Source organism: Gopherus evgoodei, chromosome 5 (genome assembly GCF_007399415.2).
Source record: "Gopherus evgoodei ecotype Sinaloan lineage chromosome 5, rGopEvg1_v1.p, whole genome shotgun sequence".
Lineage (NCBI taxonomy): Eukaryota > Metazoa > Chordata > Testudines > Testudinidae > Gopherus > Gopherus evgoodei.
Window position 1 is genome coordinate 45975883 of NC_044326.1, and position 21128 is coordinate 45997010.

The 21128-nt window shown below is 41.2% G+C and overlaps 1 protein-coding gene across 13 annotated transcripts in view; it reads right to left on the minus strand.

Annotated features, from left to right (window-relative positions):
* APBB2 (amyloid beta precursor protein binding family B member 2) overlaps nt 1-21128 on the minus strand; it is a 315643-nt gene that overhangs the window by 25228 nt on the left and 269287 nt on the right. For 9 of the 13 annotated variants that reach the window (XM_030563652.1, XM_030563657.1, XM_030563650.1 and 6 more), the window contains one exon: nt 6832-6837. The exons of the other annotated variants lie outside the window; for them this stretch is intronic. In XM_030563652.1, the coding sequence (XP_030419512.1) occupies nt 6832-6837 (6 nt within the window). The remainder of the gene's footprint in view (nt 1-6831; nt 6838-21128) is intronic. 13 annotated transcript variants of the gene reach the window in all.

The following is a 21128-nucleotide window of genomic DNA, read 5'->3' on the forward strand; positions in this document are numbered from 1 at the left end:
CCTTAGTTTGCTGGCAACATTCTCAATAGTTAGGAAATACCAGAATTATGGTTGCCCATGCAACCTTAATTCAGCCTCCTTGTGAAAATGTACTGTGATTTTGATTACAGAATGATATACTGTTTTTCCCACAGGACCCCTGCCTCACTCAGTGCACAGACTGGGTACACCAGAAAGATGATTTAGGGTGGCACAGGCAACTGTAGAGCTGGCATGTTCTAACTTCCCAGCGCTTGACTTTGCAACCTAAAAAATGGTAATTTAACAAAGTTTGTAATGTCATATCACCTATTCATAACAAGGCAGAACTAAATATATACAGTTAATGACAATCAGCAGCAAAAATTATTTAGTAAATATTTGATCAATTTCAACTTGTGAGGAGCCAAAAGAGCCTGCACTATGATGCTTCAGGGAATTGGGCCCAAGCCCAGCAAATGCTTCCACATGTTTAATTTAAAGCACTTGAATAGTCCTATGTCTACAACAGGACTACTTACATCTGTAAAGGTAGGTATATGCATAAGCCTTTGCAGGATCAGGCGGCAAACCTGTCAAGATGGGGAGGATATCTTATCAATAAAATCCTTTCCCTCTCTTTCTTCAAAACCAGAGATTCTGTATCATGCAGAAATCTGAAAACACCATCTGCTTCCAAATCATCAATCAAACTATCATCTTCCCATCTGACAAGTCACAGACTATAGGCCAACTTCAATAATTCATCAAGTCAACCAAATGTCTTAAGCAACATCCATCAGCATAGTCCTACAACACAGTACACAATTCTGCAATACTGGCCTGCTCCCACAAGATGCCCAGGCTGCTAAGAATCCAACTTGATTCCCATGTAGCTAGGGTTCAAACCATTCTGTATTTGAAGGAAACAAACAAACCCCCTCCTCTCTCTTTTGTACAAAAATGATCAAGGATTGGGACTGGTTACAAGCATTGTCTTTGGTGTGAGATCTAAGGTACAACTGACTTGGGTTAAGCAACTGGTCCTTTGGGACAGGGAATAACCTGAATGTTATTGTGATTTTTGGTATAAAGGGGCCATCTGTCACAAAGCCAGGCTTGCCTAGATTACAAGATAGACTGGAATACACAAGGGGCTGTCAGCCTGACACTGATCAGACCTAGCCCCATCAAATCCTATCCCACTAGGATACTCACATGCATAAAGCTAAGCATGTGCAGAAGTGTTTGCAGGGTTGAGGCTAGTGTTCCTGCTCCTACTGAAGTCAAAAGGAATTTTGCCATTAATGTCAGTGGGACAGGAACAGGTTCCTATTTCAGTGTGAAAAATCTCTGAGGTTACAACAACTTTCATAAGCCCTTTACCTTTTCGGGCTTGGGCCTACAGTGGAGAAGCATCTCAGCAGCAGAACACAGTATTCAAAAATGTAATTGGATCCCGACAGAATGGTTTCCAGGATGATGCCAGTTATTCTGGGGTTTGCTGTAAAAAGGAACACTTCTCTTACCCTGCAATGAAATCTTCCATAATTTATGCATGTATCCTATGCTCCATCTAATGGGAATTTACAGTACATATGAACTATTTCAAACAGAAGCCATAAAACAGACTGACCAGAATAATGGATGAGAATTTTTTTGTTTTGGCATAAAATTATAGCTTGGCTCTGCCGTAGAGTTGAAAATACAGTAAAATCCTCTTCATTAGGATGTCCTGTTGCTTGTTAAGGAAGAGACATTTTTTTAAAAAATGGTACTAAATAAAAATGGGACAATAAAAAGGAATACTTCATCATTAGTTCAGTAAAGTTCTGTGTTAATTGACCGGAGCTTGCCTATTTAACCCCGGCTAAGCATCACTTCACCACTAAACATTAAGTGAATGTGATTATGCTAAATAGAATTTATGCTAACGCTACCCTGTTTGACTAGCAGTCGATATTAGACTAAAGCCCTGGGAGATATCCCAGTTACTCTGACCATGAAAGCATGACACATATTGTATTACCTTTCCAATCTCAATTTTTACCTTCTGAACAACGTAGACATGTATTAGCTAATTTCTTTGGCGAAAATAAAACTAACATTTAAGTCTGAAATAAGCAAAGGTTGACTCTGATCAAGAACAAACAGAAATATTTTCTTGCATCAGTGTAATTTTGATTTCCACAGTACTTATAGATTTATATTTTACAAATTGAAACAATAATCCTTGACACAGGAAAGTCTATCTTCTGGGCTGAGTAAGAAAATTATTTGAATTAAACAAGATAAATGATAGTCAATGTCTAACTTTCCTCAAGTGTGGTCCATGTACCAGTGCTGGACCGTGCTTGTGGACTGCAGGGAGTTGGCTAGTAATATGGGGCTGCCTCTCCTTCTCCTTACCAGCTTCTACAAACCTCCAGGTTCTTTACTGCTAGGAGCTACCTGGAAACAAGGCAGAGCGCCAGCACCATGTGACCACCAGCCAGCACCTCCTATAGAGAATGTGAGGGCTGCAGCAGTGGTCACAGCAATGTAAGAGAAGGGAGAGACGTGAGGAGTCAAGAGCAACCACAGGGACTCAAACTATTAATGGAGTTAGAATTGACATCCACCATCAGAGAATGAAAGTCTGGGGGAAGAGAGGACCAAGTGGCTGGGAAGCCTATGTAGGTGAGCAAAAGGAGCAAGAGGAACAGAACAGATGGGAAGGGCACTGAGATAAGAGAAAAAGAGACAAACACAACACTGACAAAACCATGCCTCTGCTATAACTTTTTCATGTCAGCAACTGCTGTAGTTGTCACATGGATATTCAAATGGGAGGGGAGGGGATCCACAAGCAAATCTCTTTGGAAGAATATGGTTCAGAATATGAAAAAGGTCTGAAGTTCTGGATTAACATTTTAAACAGTATTTTGCCAGCACTGTCTCTTTACAGAGGTAGGGATTTCAAATCAGGATTAAGATGCTATGAAGAGGTACACTGCTTACTGTCTTTACAGAATTGAAAACTATCACCACATGTAGTTCCTTTCGGGACACAGGGCCTGATTCAAGACCTATTGCAGTCAGTAGAAGTGTTTTTATTTGCTTCGATGGGCTTTGTATTAGGCCAATGCTGAGGAGCTTGCAAGGATGTGGAGAATTCTATATAACAGCAATTTTAAAGCAAAAAGCCAAAACAAACACTCTCCAACAATGAAACAACAATATCCATATCAGCATCAAAATCAGAGTTCTCGCATGGTTTGCTAAGGGATTTTTCATCTTCATGTTATCCATTAGCTGAGGCTGCCACAGGGTGAGACAACCTCCCTCTCCCTGAAAAAAAAAAACCAAACCAAACCAAGGAAAAAAACCCAAAACACACCACTAGCAAACCACCCAACTCCAAAACACATCCTATAATCCTTTCCATCTGAGCTGGATTCTAAAATTTGCAAGATTGTCAAAAAAGAAATCAGTTAGTTAGAGATTCTACGTTTTTCTGTGCCAAAACACAATTTTTTCACTTTGGGCATTAGAGTATGTGCAATCCTTTTTTAGTACAGTAGTGTCTTTAATTTTTCAGGTTTCAAATGAATTTTGATGTGTGTGTCTTAGATTCATCAGGCCAACAACCACATTCTGTTGTGCAACTGCACCTTCCTACAGTTTTCTAATTGTAATCCAGTACAGAATGCTTGTCCACCTTAACATGATCATGCAAGGTGAGAGTAGGGTGGCCAGGTATTCGGTTTTCGACAGGAACACCCAGTCAAAAAGGGATCCTGGCAGCTCTGGTCAGCACGGTCTGGTTGGCAGTGGCACGCAGTGGGGCTGGCAGGCTCCCTGCTAGCCTCCGTGCTGCATGGCTCCCAGAAGCAGCAGCATGTCCCCCCGCGAGCTCCTACACATAGGGGCAGGCAGGGGCTCCGCACACTGGCACCGCCCTTGCAACTCCCATTGGTCAGGAAACACAGCCAATGGGAGGTGGGGGGCAGTGCCTATGGATGGGGCAGTGCACAGAGTTGGAGAGAGAACATGTAGGAGCCGGAGGGGGAACATGCCTCTGCTTCTGGGAACTGCTTGATGTAAGTGCTGCCTGGAGCCTGCACCCCTGAGCCACCGCCCCCATGCCCCAACCCCTGCCTCAGCTCTGATCCCCCTCCTGTGTTTTGAACCCCTCAGTCCCAGCCCAGAGCACTCTCCTGCCCCCAAAACTCTCATCACCAGAGCCCGCACCCGGAGCCCTCATCTCCCGTCCTACACCCCAACTTAAAAATGTGTTTCTTTTTAGAATAACATCAGTTACTTTTATGCAGTTAAAGAATTCTCCTCGCGTGATCTAGCATTGAAGGCAATCCACTTGCCTTTTTAATACGTTCATGCTTATAGCTTGTATTGCTAATTATCCTGTACTGGAAGCCTCTGAATTTCTCTCCAATTGCTCTTTTAGGTCACATACTAACTCTCGAGTAGTCTCCGTGGGCATTGTTTATTTGGCCACTTCGAGTGGGAATGTGAATCCTAACAATTGTAACCTGGCAACCTTATACGTGAGGTTCTTACAGTGAAAGAAAGCCCCAGCCTTTCTATTATTAGTTGACATCTCAGAGATCATTCCCACCCTTTCAAAATATTTAATTTTTAACTCCTCCTTCTGCCTCCCCATACCTGACACCTCCGTGACATTCAGATCTTTAGGACCTTAAGCTACAAGTCATGCTCTAATCTGAAAATATTTCTATGCTTCCAGGGTTTTAATTCCCAATTTCCTGTACGTGCTATCATCTTCTCAAAGTTCTAAGTGCCCCCATGTATTTTCCATATAACTATGTCTCCATGTCATAGACACCACCCTTCCAACAGAGAATTAGACAGGATTCTCTTCAGACTTAGCACTTCATCCTGATTAGGCAGAGGGATGGCTATTAAGCATAATGAATCACTTACCCTTTCCCCACATTCTGCAGTGGGTCTCTCTCTATCTCTCACCTGAAACACCATCCTGGAGCTGAGAAACCCCCCGATAGAAAGTTTTACCAAAAATCAACCCTTTCCCAGAAAAGTTTCGGTTTAGACAAACTGGCATTTTCTGACAAAAACCATTTAGTCAAGAATTCCCGACTGGCTCTAGTTAGGGGGCAGGAACTGTATGACAAGTCAGGAAGAGAGTGTTAGCACAGGGCTTCCATTTCAAATTTGGATTTTCACTGGCTTTTTTTCTGGACAGAGGTAGAGGTTTTGGGTCAGATCCTTAGCTAATGGAAATTGGCACAGCCCCATTCAACTCAGTGGAGTTACACCAATTTACACCAGCTGAGGTTCTGACCCTTGACATTTTATTAGCATGAATCTGCACCCTGCAGTTCTTTTAGAGAAGAAGTCCCATCTTAATTCAGAAAGTTTATTAAATGTATATGGGGATTCAGCTACTTACTCAGCTCTAGAGGTGCTCTCTCCATGGCTAAGGTACATGGATGAGACAGCATGGGAAAGACCATACTGCTGCTACTCACACTGTGCACCATCACAGGTTAGTCTCCAGGTTAGTCAGTTTTCATAATTACTAAATTCATATAAAATATATTAGTGCACCTTTAAATCTTTGAACAGCTTCTTTGATGCCAATCATGTAACTTGGATAAACAGTTACTATAGTAAATTAATATTTAGATACTTTAGACAACAATTCTACTTTCATAGATACAAGTGAAAGATGCAAGCCTTTGTGAGGACTATTGAAATAACTGATAAAGAAATCAAATTGAGATGCTCACAGCTCAACTGCACATTTAATTGAAGATGGCAGCAAATACTAGAACAGTGTCTTCACTGAGATTTGCCTTAAGCAGTTGGGAGTGATAGTTCCCTTTGTTCTTTATTATTCAGACAGAAAAAGTAATCATAGTATGTTCACATCGGGAGAAGCAGATCACAGAACACTTTTGTTAATGTTAGCCTAGAATGAGCATCACTTCTTACATGCATGAAATGTACATTAGCTTGCAAAGCCATAATCACCAAGAAAGTTCAAACATTTCCCTAGGCCAGTGCTTTCTAAAGAATTGATTAAAAACCAGTCAAGCTTGTAAAGTAGTCTCATTATATTCCTTAAAGCAAACCCAGGGAACTGTCCACGTCTCTAAACTATCTCCCTTCCATCCTGTTCCAATGCCAGGGCTTTTCTATCTAGAAGAACAAACAAAATTGGACTGAGGCCGAAACCTAATTCTGACTTGCAGAGCACAATTCTACCAGTAAGAAACTGCTGCCTGACCGCAGCCCTTGAGGTGCAAAGCAAATGGTAACATTATAGTAGAATAGTACTGTATGTGTTCCAATACAACAGAAAGTGTTGTAGAGAATCTTAAATAATAACTTTGCACAACATGCAGATAAAAAAAATGCATACATGACAGTTTATATAACTTGAAGGACAACCCACCATCCCAAACACTGGATGAAGAGAATAATTTCAGTGTTGCCAACTCTCATGATATTTTTGTTTTTCTTAAACTCCTCGCTCTTGGAGTCAAGTAATTATGTGAGAATCTGAGCTTTTATTTAATAAAAGAAGTTTCTAGTCCTCATGGCAGCAGAGAAGAGCTGGAAAATGTGAACCCTAAATTCTCAAACATAAGAAGGCATGTATGTAAAAAGAATCCTGATTTCCCCCTGAAATCTCATGATTTATAGCTAGTCACATGACTTTTGAATGCATGGGGTTGGCAATACTGTCATTACTGTATTAAAAATGTGATCAGGTACAGGATTAGTTTACTTCACTATGGGTTAGCTTTTGTAAGACAATGACGACTGATACTGGCACTGTTTGGTGAGTGCTAGGCAGATAAACATGGAGAAATGAAAATCATTTACCTCTCTCTGAATCCAGGAAAGCATGAAGAAACAGAGCAGAAAGAGCAAGTTAGAAAGCTTTCACACAGACAAAAGTCCAGCATACAATGAGACAGAACTGTTGACAGCAGTACTGTACATTTAACATTCAATATTCCTTTCCTGCTTAGCTTACCTAGGTGTACTGCCACTATTTCCTTTCAGCAGTTAGTCTGGTTGAATCCTGTGGTGCTCAAATTTGTATTTTTGGAAACATACAATGAAGCCAAAAGGCATCAGCTGAATTTAGAGAGGCAGCACAGGCATATCAACATCGGGAGGTAATCAAGCTTAAAATAACACATACAAATATGGGAAGCAGTATACAGTAAGCACACATGAAAAAGTTATGCAAACCTTTGTGTTTCCAAAAGGAGCTGCTATTTAAACAGACAGCAATAAACCAGTCATGTGTTTTAAAAACATGCGTTACACAGTGTTACTGTTAAACCCTTGATTGCCCAAACGAAAGAGTTTGTAAGTCTGCTTTCATTTTCTGGGTTGAAAGGGTTTTTTTAAACTGAAGTCAAATTAAGTCTTCTTCATCTGTGGGATTTTCAAGAGCTCTTGTGATTTAGGAGCACAAGTATTATTGAAAATCCAAGTCACCTGGGCTTGGTTGAAAATTACACCCTCTAAGACATCCATGGCTGAATTCTGCCCTAACTTGTCCCTGTGAAACCCTGCAGAAGCCAACTAGTGTAAATCAGCACAGATTTTAGCTTCAAAGCTGTTTTAACAAATACTAAACTAAAGTGATTTAACCCAAGCTGTTTTTTTTATTTCCCAAATGCAGCCCAATAGCTCTTAACAAGTGGGGGGCTGGGGAGAAAGGAAGGGAAAGAGGGAAGGCAGAAGCAGATGAAAGGGAGCTAGCTCACTCTTTCATTGGTCGTTGCCCTTCACCCCTCACTAGATTTTCCAGGATCCACCTAGAAAGCTGGCACTGCTGAGGGCCACAGCCACCCTAGAGCTGCTGGCACTTGGTAGCACTACTATTGAATCCCATGCTGCTCAGAACATCCATAATTGCTATTGTACTCCAGTGCCTCTTCCAGACCTGCACTGATGCTGGAGCTGATGACTGCTAGCCACTGGAGCTATCTCCAATACTGGGTCTTCAATAGGAAAAAGATGCATTCTTAACTCATGTTAGCTAATGTGGTAATGAACATGAGGTAAAAGCTTAGTGAAGACAAGGCAGTTTGTAGTTTTAACACGCATTACCAGGTTGAAGTTAAGACTATGGGGGAGCCTAGCGTTTACCTTGGCCTGCGAAATGTGAAAAACTTGCAAAACTGACAGCCCAACCTTCTCTTCAATCACCTCCCTCAAGTTATTTCCCTACCATTACAGGATCCTGCAGCCCAGGCAATCTCCCATCTTAATGAAGCTACATGCCTGAGGCCAATGTCCATGGAGGCTTGTCTTCACAACTGTTCTACTCAGATTTTGTTTGTTACCCTGACACTTGGGTCACTGCGGATGCCCTGAGGAACTGTGGCCATCCATGGTCCTCCTTCACTATGCCAGAACTGTTTGCTTCCTAGGCTCTTTCCATGACAAGAAGAGAAAAGATATGGAGTGGAAATTTGCAGATAAGTACACACCTCTATACAGGAAAGCTCCATTCCTCTGAGCCAAATGATTGCTGTATGAGAAAAACACCAGACATTGCCCAAGACCAGGGGTTCTCAAACTTCATTGCACCACAACCTCTTCTGACAACAAAAATTACTACACAAGCCCAGGAGGGGGGAACAGAAGCCTGAGCCCCACTGCCGTGGGTGGGGGGGAGGAAGCGGACAAAGCCTGAGCCCCACCGCTTGGGGTGGGGGTAGGGAGTGGGGACAAAGCTGAACCCCAAGGGCTTCAGCTTCAGGTAGGGGGCCTATAACCTGAGCTCCACTGCCCAGGGCTGAAGCCTGAGCCCCACTGCAAAGGGCTCAAGCTATTGAGCTTCAGCTTTGGGTCTGGGCAGAAGGGCTTGGGCTTCAGCCCTGGGCCCCAGCAAGTCTAAGCCAGCCCTGGTGACTCCATTAAAATGGGGTTGCGACCCACTTTGGGGTCCTGACCCATAGTTTGAGAACTGCTGCCAAGGCAGTTACGAGGGAGTTGACTGCATTTAGAATCTAGGTTAGCCATCTGTGCATTGCCTCTATGGATGTAATGAAGGATGTCACTAGAATGAGAGCTCTCATCTGTTGTCTTTGACTACAAAGGTGCCAAAGATGTGGGGTCTAAAGGACAATCAACTGTTGATTACATTTGCTCACCCTGTTCCCAGTGTTAAGACACTCTTGATTCCACTCTCCTCCCCCAAAGACTAGATCTCCTCTCTTTGTTGCCCCCAAAAGGTGGAACTCGTTCAAGGAAGGGAAACTGATCTCCACGGAGCATTTGAGTGAGGTTCATGTACAATGTAAAACTGCAGGGATAGAATGAATGTAGGGCTCAGCATGATTTCAGGTTCTATCCTACTGGAAAACAAGGGGCACTTCCAGAGGTGAAGAGGAAAACATGTTTCACACATCAAGGGCTGGGTAAGAAAGAAGAGAAATGAAAATGAATTTAGGATTTTCAGAGGGGCCTGCATATTCATTTTAGGCCAGGGTTTAGGTTAGGTCTGTGGATGCCTAACTTAACACATGAGTACAAATCAGATATTTGCATGTATGCATATTAAGATAGAGGTTTACTATTTAGATGCCATTTTGCCACTTTCCCTCTAAATTGGTGCCTCTCTTTTTCTTCAGCATTATTTGTGGTAATACGCTGTTGTATTCATTAGACATATAGCCAAATGTAGGCCATGCTTACAGGATGAGAGACGCTATCCCAAGAAGCAGTGACTCTGACAAAGACTTGGGGGTGACAGCGGGTAATCAAACGAACATGAGCTCCTAGCGCAGTGCTGTGGCCAAAAACACTAATGCAATCCTTGGATGTATAAACAGAATAATATCAAGTAGGAGTTGAGAAGTTAAATACCTCTATATGTAGCACTGAGGTAGTTGAGTGCAAAATGTAGAAACAATCTTCCTGATAGTTTCACCACGTGTCAGTGTGAAGCAGGGGGAAATGAGTCATCATTTTTCAAATAACCAACTATGATGTTAAAGGTAGCTGTGGAAGGACACGTGAACTTCCGCAACATGCTGTAGGACTGTGTTTCATCTTACTACTTTCTCAAAGAGGTCAGAGTAGTGTGCTTAACATCCACACAGCAGAAATTTAGGATGAATGCACCTGAGGAGTTTGCACCTTCTTTTCATTTCATTATTACTATCTGAGGAAGTGGCAAAGACCTTCTTGTCATACTTTCCTGACTTCTTGGATGGGATAATCAGCAACTGGAACAGAATAGTTTGCAGTTTTCTTTTCACATGTAGAATTGATAACATTAAGCACAAATGCATTTCCCCCCATATGCAAACTTGTAGTCATTATTAGGTCATTTTTCTTCTGTTTCTTCACTCACAGCATTCACTTGTGAACCTAGAAGTTTAAATCTGCCTGGAGGAACATATCCAGACTTCATTCTTTAAATTGTTGTTTGTGTGTTACATAGAGGGCAAAACTGTCTGTATAAAAAGAAGGTTGCAACTTTTTATTAAATTCCAGTCTTCATCTCAGTTGCTTTTAAAGCATAATCAGAAATTGATCTCTGCCCTATTTTTCATATTGAAGATAAACAGATTGCCCTTGAATGAAGCACATGTTGAAGAGCTGCTACAAAGTTCGATACAGGGATTTAAATTATCCTTGTGATTGTACTTTGATGATGACATCATTGAAAAATGTTTCATTTCCAGGATCATCAGATTCAGTGTTATGTCCTTCAATATCAATAGACAGCAGCGTCCAACCTGTGGCACTGGGACTTACTTGGCCCTTGAGGTGCTACATTATGGCCACTGAGGATGATGAAGTCGAGAAGAAAATCTGTATTTCATTATGAATGGAAAATACGTTCCCTGAGCTGCACATTGCAATTTTAAAATGGAAGGGTTTGAATCAACCCCATTGTTATGGGGAGGACATTCTAGGAGCATCTCAGTAGGATCCAGGAGTGACCCCTCTTCAACATCCAACAGCAGTGGATTCCATCCACTAGCCTTATCCCTCTCTCCAATCATCAGTGATTCCTCCCATTCCTTTTCCCCTGTCTACACAGTGCTATAATTTATTGATTGTTTCCCACTGGCTTTACACACATCACAGGAACCTCATTGTGCTCATCAAAACCTCTTTAACAACTCAGAGATTTGAATTAGCTCCTAATGTTTCTAATATCAAAAAATGACTTCCAACTATATACAATGACTATGGTAATAGTTCAGTGACCCAGAATTTCAAAATTTGAAAGAAAAAAAATATCTAGTCTCTCTCAGGGTTTAATCTATCAGCGAAGAAAAATAATGCACATTTCATCTGAAAAATAATCAATATGTTTCTAATCAAAAATGAGAAAGGGAAAAATGCTTATGACTCTTAATTTTCTGTGAATTACCCCTAATTTTAATTTTGTTTGAAAGGTGCACTCAAGTTGTGTCTCAGACCCAAAATTTAGATCATTTTCCATTTTAAACAACACATAGGAAAAAAATAAAGAAAAAGGTGCCTCTTAGATAGAGCAAAATGTAAACATACCTTAAGGTAATTGAATGCAAATTTTTTGATCTGCTGGTATGTAAGTCCTTGAAACTGAATCTGTTAATTCTTCTACCATTATGCAACATGAAATTTTCACGATATTTTAACAAGATAATACCACTGAAGCAGAAAGCATGGAAGGGAAAGAACAAAGGTATACCTCTACCTCGATATAACGCTGTCCTCAGGAGGCAAAAAATCTTACCGCGTTATAGGTGAAACCGCGTTACATCCAACTTGCTTTGATCCAATGGAGTGCACAGCCCCGCCCTCCCGGAGCACTGCTTTACCGCGTTATATCCGAATTCGTGTTATATCAGGTCACGTTATATCGAGGTTGAGGTGTACAAGGAAAACCAGTAAAGGGTGGCAAAAACAACAGGTTGTTTAATTTCTTTCAGCCAACAATAAATGAGTGGGATTAGCATCATGGAACTCTCTAAAATGGTAAAGTACAAACAAGTCAAGGGGGACCAAGTCTCATTTTAATCACTAGAATTCCTTATTATAGTTTTCAAATGAATCCTATGTGTCTGTGCAGAGACTGAGCACATCTTGTAACCTACAAATTAATTCACACACAAAAGACTGTATCTGCCTATGTGTTTCTTTCACATTTGGATAGCTCAGATATGGCTGAATGAATTCTCTTTAAACTTTTCAGAAAAATTCACCCCAAAGCTAAAAGTAAACCTGTTAAGCTCCAGTTCAAATGGCCGATTCCACAGAAGGTTGTAAGTGCTTGAAAGCAGATGTTTAGAATGAATTGACCAGCTCAGCTTTAGCTATGATGCTATAAGAGCAGCTGTGAAGAATCTTGAATGTAGTATTCTATGCAGAGTGTATTCCCAATTAACTGAATAGCATGGGGGACACAGATTTTATTCAAGTAATCATGAGTTCAGCTAATTGAGAGGACAGGAATCATTCAGCAGCAGGATGGGCTTCCCCCTGGCTGGGAGCTCATCCTCCACCTGGCAGTCCTGGCCAGAGGTCTTTGCTCATCGCTCCTGGACCAGAGCCTTCCTAGCACCTTGCACCTGCAGGGATTGGGACAGGTGTCACTGGCCCTCTGCAGCTGCAGTGCCACAGTTCTGCTCACTCACTCCCCTGACAGAGGGGCTGCAGAGGGTTCCCTGCACTGCTGCTAGAGCCATTCAGCAGCAGGGTAGCCACCTCCTCCTCCTCTTTGCAGTCCACACCAGGGATCTCTACTCCAATATCCGAATCTCTGCATTATCCCTTCCTTGTCCTCCAGCATGAGATAAATGAGGGACAAGGAAGGGACCAGGATAATGTCAAGAATCGGATAATAGGGTTTCAGATAAACAGGCGTATACTGTATTCCATACAGAGGGGATTGACTTTAAAAAGGAGCAAATCATGCCCTCCCACAAACATACCCATGGGAGGGTGAGAAGGATCCCTATGCAGAATTTCTGACACTTCATACTCTTGAGGGAAGAGATTAAGGGACTCACTGAGGAGGCAGAAGCTGCACACTGCTAACCCTGCAGATCTCTAGGGAAAGGACCATCCTGCTCAGAGAAAGATACTTAGAGTTACTGCTTCCCTCTGGAGAAGCTGGGCTGTCATTGGCAGTAACTGCCAGCAGCTGTTTTCAAGCAGCATTACATCTCAATTGGATTTCAGATCAAAATCTGCAAAGCCCTCAGAGGATAACGCCATTGAGGCTCCACCCCTTCGTATCCCAGTCGTAAAACCTATAGAATCCTGACCCTGTGGAACTCATACTGGGGACCAAGAAGGGAGTAAAGGTGAGAGAGGTGGGGTGGAGGAAGAATGATACTGTTGATGTAGAATCTTCTCCCAGTAGAGGTTCTCCATGGAACTTGAGCAGAAGCAGAATAGATGATTGAATGGCACTGAGGTTATTTTCCCTCAATTTTGTAACTTAATTCTTATTAAAGGGGATTGATGTAAAACTACTTCTGATCACAGCTATAAAATATCCAACTTAGAGATCAAGCCTAAGCATTATGTAGCTATGGAGGTCGGCAACCTGAGAGTAAAGGAACTAATTGTAGTGGCAAAAGAGAAATTTAATATGGTTTGCGACAGCTCTGGGGAGGCAAAGGCATCAATGAGAGGACTTGGGGCAAGATGGAGAAATAAATGAGGTAGGAGGCAGGATTGTGAGGAAAATCATTAGTGAGAGAAGGGAAGAACAATTTAAAAAGAAATGACAGAAATACTGTATTCCATATTACTTACTGGTTGGGTTTTAAGTGCCTGATCCTACATACCTTATGGACAAAGTCAGTGGGAGTTTTGCTTGCTAATGATTGCAGGATCAGTCTATAGAGAGTGCTATTGATATCAATAAGCTAGCAAGAAAGTGGTTAAAATATTAAATAATTTATCTTTTGCTCTAAATCCTCTTTTGGCTCCTCCAGATATTAAGGATATTTATCAAATCTACACTGTATCTCAAAGGATTGTGCTGCTAATAAACTGAAAAGCGATAAAGGGTAAACTACTAAAAGAACTATTCATTTTTCATATAAATTTTCAAGATGACTTCCCCTTTCCCTCCCCCCCAAAAAATTCAAAACTGGCTGTTTCTCAATAATTTGTTTTTTAAGGTAAGAAACACATTCGTTTTTTAAAATAAATCATGACACCACACGTATTGCGTCAGCTACATTTGGATGCACAATTAGATGACTAAGCACAGTCAGAAAAGGTGAATATGGCAACAGCATTCTTAAAAAGATAACCAAACCCTAGACTCACCTAAGTGCTTTTGTTCTCCTGCTTAACAATAATTGTTAATTACTGTCAGTTGTTGACATCTTTTATTGCAGGTTGCGTGTCCATTTAGATACACATTTGATTTAAAAATAATACACATATAGGGAACACAAACAGTTCTTTGCTAACTACTTTTACAGAAATATCAGGACAAGCCGATAGCTTCCTGCATAGCATCTGAGGGAGAAAAGTGTTTTTTCTGTATAATGAAGTTCAATTATGCAAACTTCTTTGGTAAAGCAAAGAAGATTGAATAAAGAATATGCTAGCTCATTAGATTATCAGTAAGTTAAATACACTGAAAATAAGACCATACCTTCTCATTGTCTTTTGTGCAGAACACCTATAGATCAATGGCAGATCATGGCCCTAAGTATGTTTAACTAACCCTTTAAATATCTCTGGTTCTATATTCTTACATTTTTACCACCCTCTCTACCATCTGGTCTTTACATATAGTAGACAAAGACAATCTGCGGTAAAATGTGAGACTGTGATGCTGCATAGCATTAACTACACTGCAAAAACCGGACACTATTATGCACAGTAACATCTTTGATTAAATAAAGATTTAGGCATCAAACTTCAGTCTCCTGGTCCAGCCTTTAACCAAGCCATAACGCTTTACAGAGGCTCCTTATAATCTCTTTGATGTTCTCACACAATAACATTAAAAAAACCCTATCTTCTACCACACTGTAGTAAATAAAAAAGCCCTAACACTTGATAATTTCCAGCAATGAGTGAGTTCAGACAACACTTACAGCTCATTATACCCTCTTCTTCCTCCTCAACCTTTCCACCCTTATTAACTTCTGTCGTCTTCTGAGTAGTGGGCCCCATGATATGTACCCCCATCTAGACTGTGGCTGACTGCCTCCCCTTCCCCTCCTCAATCTTCTGTCTTCAAGGAGATTGAGAAGTAACCTTGCTGCCTCCCAATCCCTGGAATGTATAGCCTGACAGCCCTCCTTCAAAACAACAGCAGGATCTTGCCCTGCTTCCTCAGCCTTTAAATTCAGGGGTAAGGAACATCTCAGCCCAAAGGATAGTTGCAGCAGGAGTAGAAACAACTGCAGGATGTGGAGATGGGACTGAGCCCTATAGGGTTCAAGCAGGAATAATCTGAAACACAGACACATAATGAGAGGGAGAAAACTGGAAAGCAGTAAAGTCTGAAACAGAGAGGATATTAGGCATGAGTTTGCATTTGCTGTATGATATGGCAGTGAAAAGAGCTGATCTATATTTGGGCCACAAACACCGAGGAAGTCAATGACCAAAGCTAGCTGATTACAATCCCTTCTCTATATAACTTCTACGAGCAGACATGGAATACTGCCTCCAATTCTGGGCACCTCATTACCAGAAGGATGCTGGTAAACTGAAATACTCTGCTCTTCCAAATACTGGAGGATTTATAAGCTCTTAAATTTTATTTGCTTAAATCCATAGATGTGCATCTTCATACACGACTTCTCCAAAGCCAGCCTATGGAGTACAGAGAACGTATCTTTATGGTTTTGTAATCCACATTTATGAACCATAATAGTGTTTGACACAGCAGAATGCATATACAAAATAGAGTCACTCTTTAACAGCTGAACACAACAGAACAAATAAAAAAAGAAACAATGTAACTTATCTCTGGATATTTGGAAATTTCTCTCAAAATTTAACACAAGACAAAATGCTTTTCTTTAGAGACCAGCTAATGCCCATATTATATGTATTACATGTTTGAGAAATAAATTTGCTTGCATTTAAAAGAAAACAGAGATTTAGAGTTTTGTTTGTTTGTTTGTTCTGTTGTTTATGTGTGAATGTAAAGTCAGGCAGTTTTCTAACCTTTTCAACCTCATTTTTTCCACTGAAGTCAATGGAACTAACATGATTTACAGCAGCTGAGCATCTGGCCCTGTGTCTTAGGGCTCTTCCCTCCACCAAATTTTAAAATCAAGTAAATCTATGGCTTTAGCTCTTGCTGTAAAAAACCCTGATTGACTATAGGCCAGATTGTGCCATCAATTTTTAAGCAAAAATTCCCACTGGAAGCAATAGGGATTTCTGCTTAAAAATTGATATCTTGTTCTGGCCCTATGTTCTTAATCATATCCTACATAGAAACCCTGTAACCTACTCAAGCTCTGTTTTTTAAATAAAACAAATATCTCGAACAGTTTGACACATACTGTATGAAATCACTTAAAAAACCAAAAACAGACAATGAATTAATTCTATACTTAAAAACTGCACCAAGGCAACAATGTCAGAATCGTAGTTTGGATGCTAAATATCATGTTGATACTTGACATGGCATAACTGCTCCTCTGCTGGGCTTCTACAAACCAAAAGTTCCCTAGGCTAATAATTACAGAACAACAGTATAAGATTACTTCCGCATTTTTTCAGCATTCCCCTCAACCACAGTTCTAAAGTTATAGAAATTGAATACAGGGCCTCAAATGAAGCAGTCAGTGCACTTCTAGCCCCATGCAGCATATCATCTGATATCTAAGGCCATGTCTACATCTAAAATTTTGCAGCGCTGGTTGTTACAGCTGTATTAGTACAGCTGTATAGGGCCAGCGCTGCAGAGTGGCCACACTTACAGCAACCAGCGCTGCAAGTGGTGTTAGATGTGGCCACACTGCAGCGCTGTTGGGCGGCTTCAAGGGGGGTTCCGGGACAAGAGAGCAAACCGGGAAAGGAAACCAGCTTCGCCGCGGTTTGCTCTCTCGGTCCCGGAGCCACCCAGCAAACCGCAGGGAAGGAGACCTGCTTGCTCGGGGTTCCGGGACCGAGAGAGCAAACCGGGAACGCCGCGGTTTGCTCTCTCGGTCCCGGAGCCAGCCAGCAAACCGCAGGGAAGGAGACCTGCTTGCTCGGGGTTCCGGGACCGAGAGAGCAAACCGGGAACGCCGCGGTTTGCTCTCTCGGTCCCGGAGCCAGCCAGCAAACCGCAGGGAAGGAGACCTGCTTGCTCGGGGTTCCGGGACCGAGAGAGCAAACCGGGAAAGGAAACCAGCTTCGCCGCGGTTTGCTCTCTCGGTCCCGGAACCCCGAGCAAGCAGGTCTCCTTCCCTGCGGTTTGCTGGCTGGCTCCGGGACCGAGAGAGCAAACCGCGGCGTTCCCGGTTTGCTCTCTCGGTCCCGGAACCCCGAGCAAGCAGGTCTCCTTCCCTGCGGTTTGCTGGCTGGCTCCGGGACCGAGAGAGCAAACCGCGGCGTTCCCGGTTTGCTCTCTCGGTCCCGGAACCCCGAGCAAGCAGGTCTCCTTCCCTGCGGTTTGCTGGGTGGCTCCGGGACCGAGAGAGCAAACCGGGAAAGGAAACCAGCTTGATTACCAGAGGCTTCCTCCTTCCACGGAGGTCAAGAAAAGCGCTGGTAACTGTCTACATTGGATTACCAGCGCTGGATCACCAGCGCTGGATCCTCTACACCCGAGACAAAACGGGAGTACGGCCAGCGCTGCAAACAGGGAGTTGCAGCGCTGGTGGTGCCCTGCAGATGTGTACACCTTCAAAGTTGCAGCGCTGTAACTCCCTCACCAGCGCTGCAACTTTCTGATGTAGACAAGCCCTCAGATACCTTCATCTGCCTAAGGTCACCTAATACAACCAGAATTCACCACATAATAGAATAGCATTGTTCCTGTCTCCAAAGAAACTCTGTAATTAAACATGAACAGACCATAAGAAGTTTGGCTTGTTGGGGGAAATGAATGGGTCTCAGCAGCAGAAAAAGAATTAACAAGCAATAGCAGACAACCTTTCCCTAATTCAGCAAAATGCCATTTCAGATGGCAAAAGTGTTATTTTTGACAGATTAGCAGATTCAATCATAAAACACATTTCCTTCCAGTGCAGCTATTTTAGAAATTTGCATAGGCATTAATCAGACAAAACCTCTGTGACACAGAATACAACCAAAATTACTAGCGTTGGTTTCTTTGTCAAGTACCAAATATTAATTTCAAAGATCTTTTAATTACATCCCATAATGGAGAAACCAAACTGAATATATCTCATGGATTTTTATTTCCTGGTTTAAAATGATTCGTTTAAATCTGACATGGATCAGTTTCAGCCAAAAAATAAGGGTTCTCAAGAGGCCTCTCAAAGTACAATGGAGCAAATTCTGCACTCAGTGACACTGGTGTAGTAAATTTGGATTAAAGCCAGGTAAATCCCTCAAATCAGTGCAGTTACTCTGGAATTACACTGGTGTCAATGAGATCAGAATTTGGTCCACTACTATGTGTAGTTTTTATTTCATTACCTTAAAGCATAACAGCTCTGGAAAAACATTGTAACACAGTTCCAAGAATGTGTTTAGTCTATCAATACATACATAATTGCTAAATATTAATTCACACAGTTTCAATTGCTGTTTGGTCCTTCTAATTAATAATAACACTGAGAAATATTTAAAACATTTATAGGTGTGGTTATTTTTGTTTATTGTTGAACATAATTTTTTATTCATAGCTGCCATAAAGCTTGGTTTTTTTCAGATATACCAAACCAATATTATTATTAGAAAGATCCAAGTTACAGAAATAAAGCTACTGTTTTACAAATAAACAATTTTAAACTAGCTCTTCTCTTAAGAAATGTTTTTGGGATAAACAACAGTATCCCTCCCACCTAAAGTTATTAAAATTATGTCAGTCATGAAGTAACAGCTACAAAAATGTAAAGTCATAGTTTAGAGATAAAAGTCTCTTTGCATGTTTTATTGCACTAAATCAAACCTCAGAAATGCTTAATACCCTTTACATTGAGGAAACAAAAAATAGCACAGATATTAGGAAAGCAAAGAGGTTCCGCAACCAATGTTACAAACCCAACTGAAGAGTAACACTGCTGAGTTAAGTGGAGGCGGGGGAAAAAAGGATTAATGTTTGCCTTTCCTTCTCCCCTACCCAATATTATAATGAGGATTCACAGCTCTATAGCAATTATCAAATCAATGAAATTCACCCTGTTTCAAATTCTTCAGGAATACAGATAGGCTTGAGGAAGCACAGATTCATCCCTGAGCACCCAAGCTAATACATAATGTTTAAATCATTTAAGTTTCTTCTTCTGTCAAAAGAGCCATAAACTGTCTCACATATACTGTACATTAATGTCTACCAAGAATTTGATGGGGTTATGGTTCTTCCATCTTTATGAAATGTTCACTTTATGAAGCTCTATAAAATTTCAAAATCAAAGACTCATGAATTCGAAATGAATAATCTCCATTGTCAAAGATCTATTGAAAAACAGGATAATGGTTAGCTATGGGTTAACAAGAAAGAAAATTACATAGGCATTATACATAAGCAGTAGCACACACAGATTTATATCATCCTTTCCAAATGAGCTTTCTGCAATTTACTGTTAATCCATCTTTTTGCCTATTAACACAGCACTGGCAATAAAAACAAATTATGCCCAGGCACAACAGAATTACACACAGATTGAGGCAGGTTACTATGAAGCCAGCAATTGCAGCCAGCTTAGGAACAGGAATTCTGAACTGAACACTGACCAATGAATCTATCAAGCATCTCAAGGTCTAAGCTATGTTCATCAGTTTACCGCTCAAATGAGCAACATCTGTAGGGGAAGGATGGGGGGGAGGGGAGAAGCAACAAATACTTACAGCATACCATATATTCCCACATCTCTGCTACAAGGTTCTTCTGAAGGTTGTTAAGTGTCAGCTCGTGAGAAAAGAAACCTGACTTGCCTTTGTCACACTAGAAGCTGTCATTTGCCTTCCAGGCAGCTACATAGGATCTTTAATCTAATGGACCACAGCTCTGAAAATACAGTGAGAGACAAAGGCTACTACTATGTTTCCATTGTGATGTATATGATGGGAGGAGTAGGGTTGGGTTTGGGTTTTTGTTTTATTTTTTAAGTTTCTTACCTTTTTTATTGCAGCAAACAGGGTTTTAATGCCAAGCACGTCAGATGCAACCACCCAACTCAATGCCCTGCCTGGTCCTGTTAAATGTACAGATGATGCAAACTGCTCTTGGATACAGCCATGTACTTGTACTTCAATGACCTGTGCTGAACACTCCTGGGAATGGTAGCTCATTCATTTTGTATCAAGTTGAACCAAATCCTGTCAGCTCCCACTCTCTTCATCAGGCCGCCCTCATTCTCTCTTCACTCACTGTGCATGGCTGTGCTGATTGGATACAGCTGTGAATGAGTGGATGCTGTCTCCTGAACTGCATGGCTCAGCCAGGGGTGTGTCTTTCTCCCTGTTATCACTCATTTTAACCATTTCTGTGTTCAGCACATTTTGGAAAAAAGTCTTTCCACTCTCTCAATACAATGTATTTACTGTAGATTATTTTTCTGTCCTGTACACACAATTAACTCTAACCTGCTGGACTAGAAGCAACCTTTTTGTAAAGCGGAAAGTGTGTAAAGATTTCTCATTTTTGTTTGTTGCTGTGCATTAAACAAAACAGTTTAAACAGGATGCAATATAAAAAATTAAATGTTTTATAATGCTTTCTCTTTTTAAAAGGCAGCGAAATAGCCAAATCTCAGTATGCAGAATTAGGCACAACTTCAATTATATTACATCTGCTTATGCTAGCAGTGAAATGAATCCTTGATCTGTATAAATATATACTTCAAATAATCTGATACTCCAAAATATGAATGCACAGTACTGCACATCTAATATAAAGTGGGGTTCTGCTCTAAAGTGACTAAAAATGCCACTCCAGGGCACCAGGTTTATTGTCTTTCAGTGAGTTCCCTATCAAATGTGCTCAGATAAAGTAAAAAAATATTTTATCTAACGGTCAGCCATGCTATATCAGCCTGGCT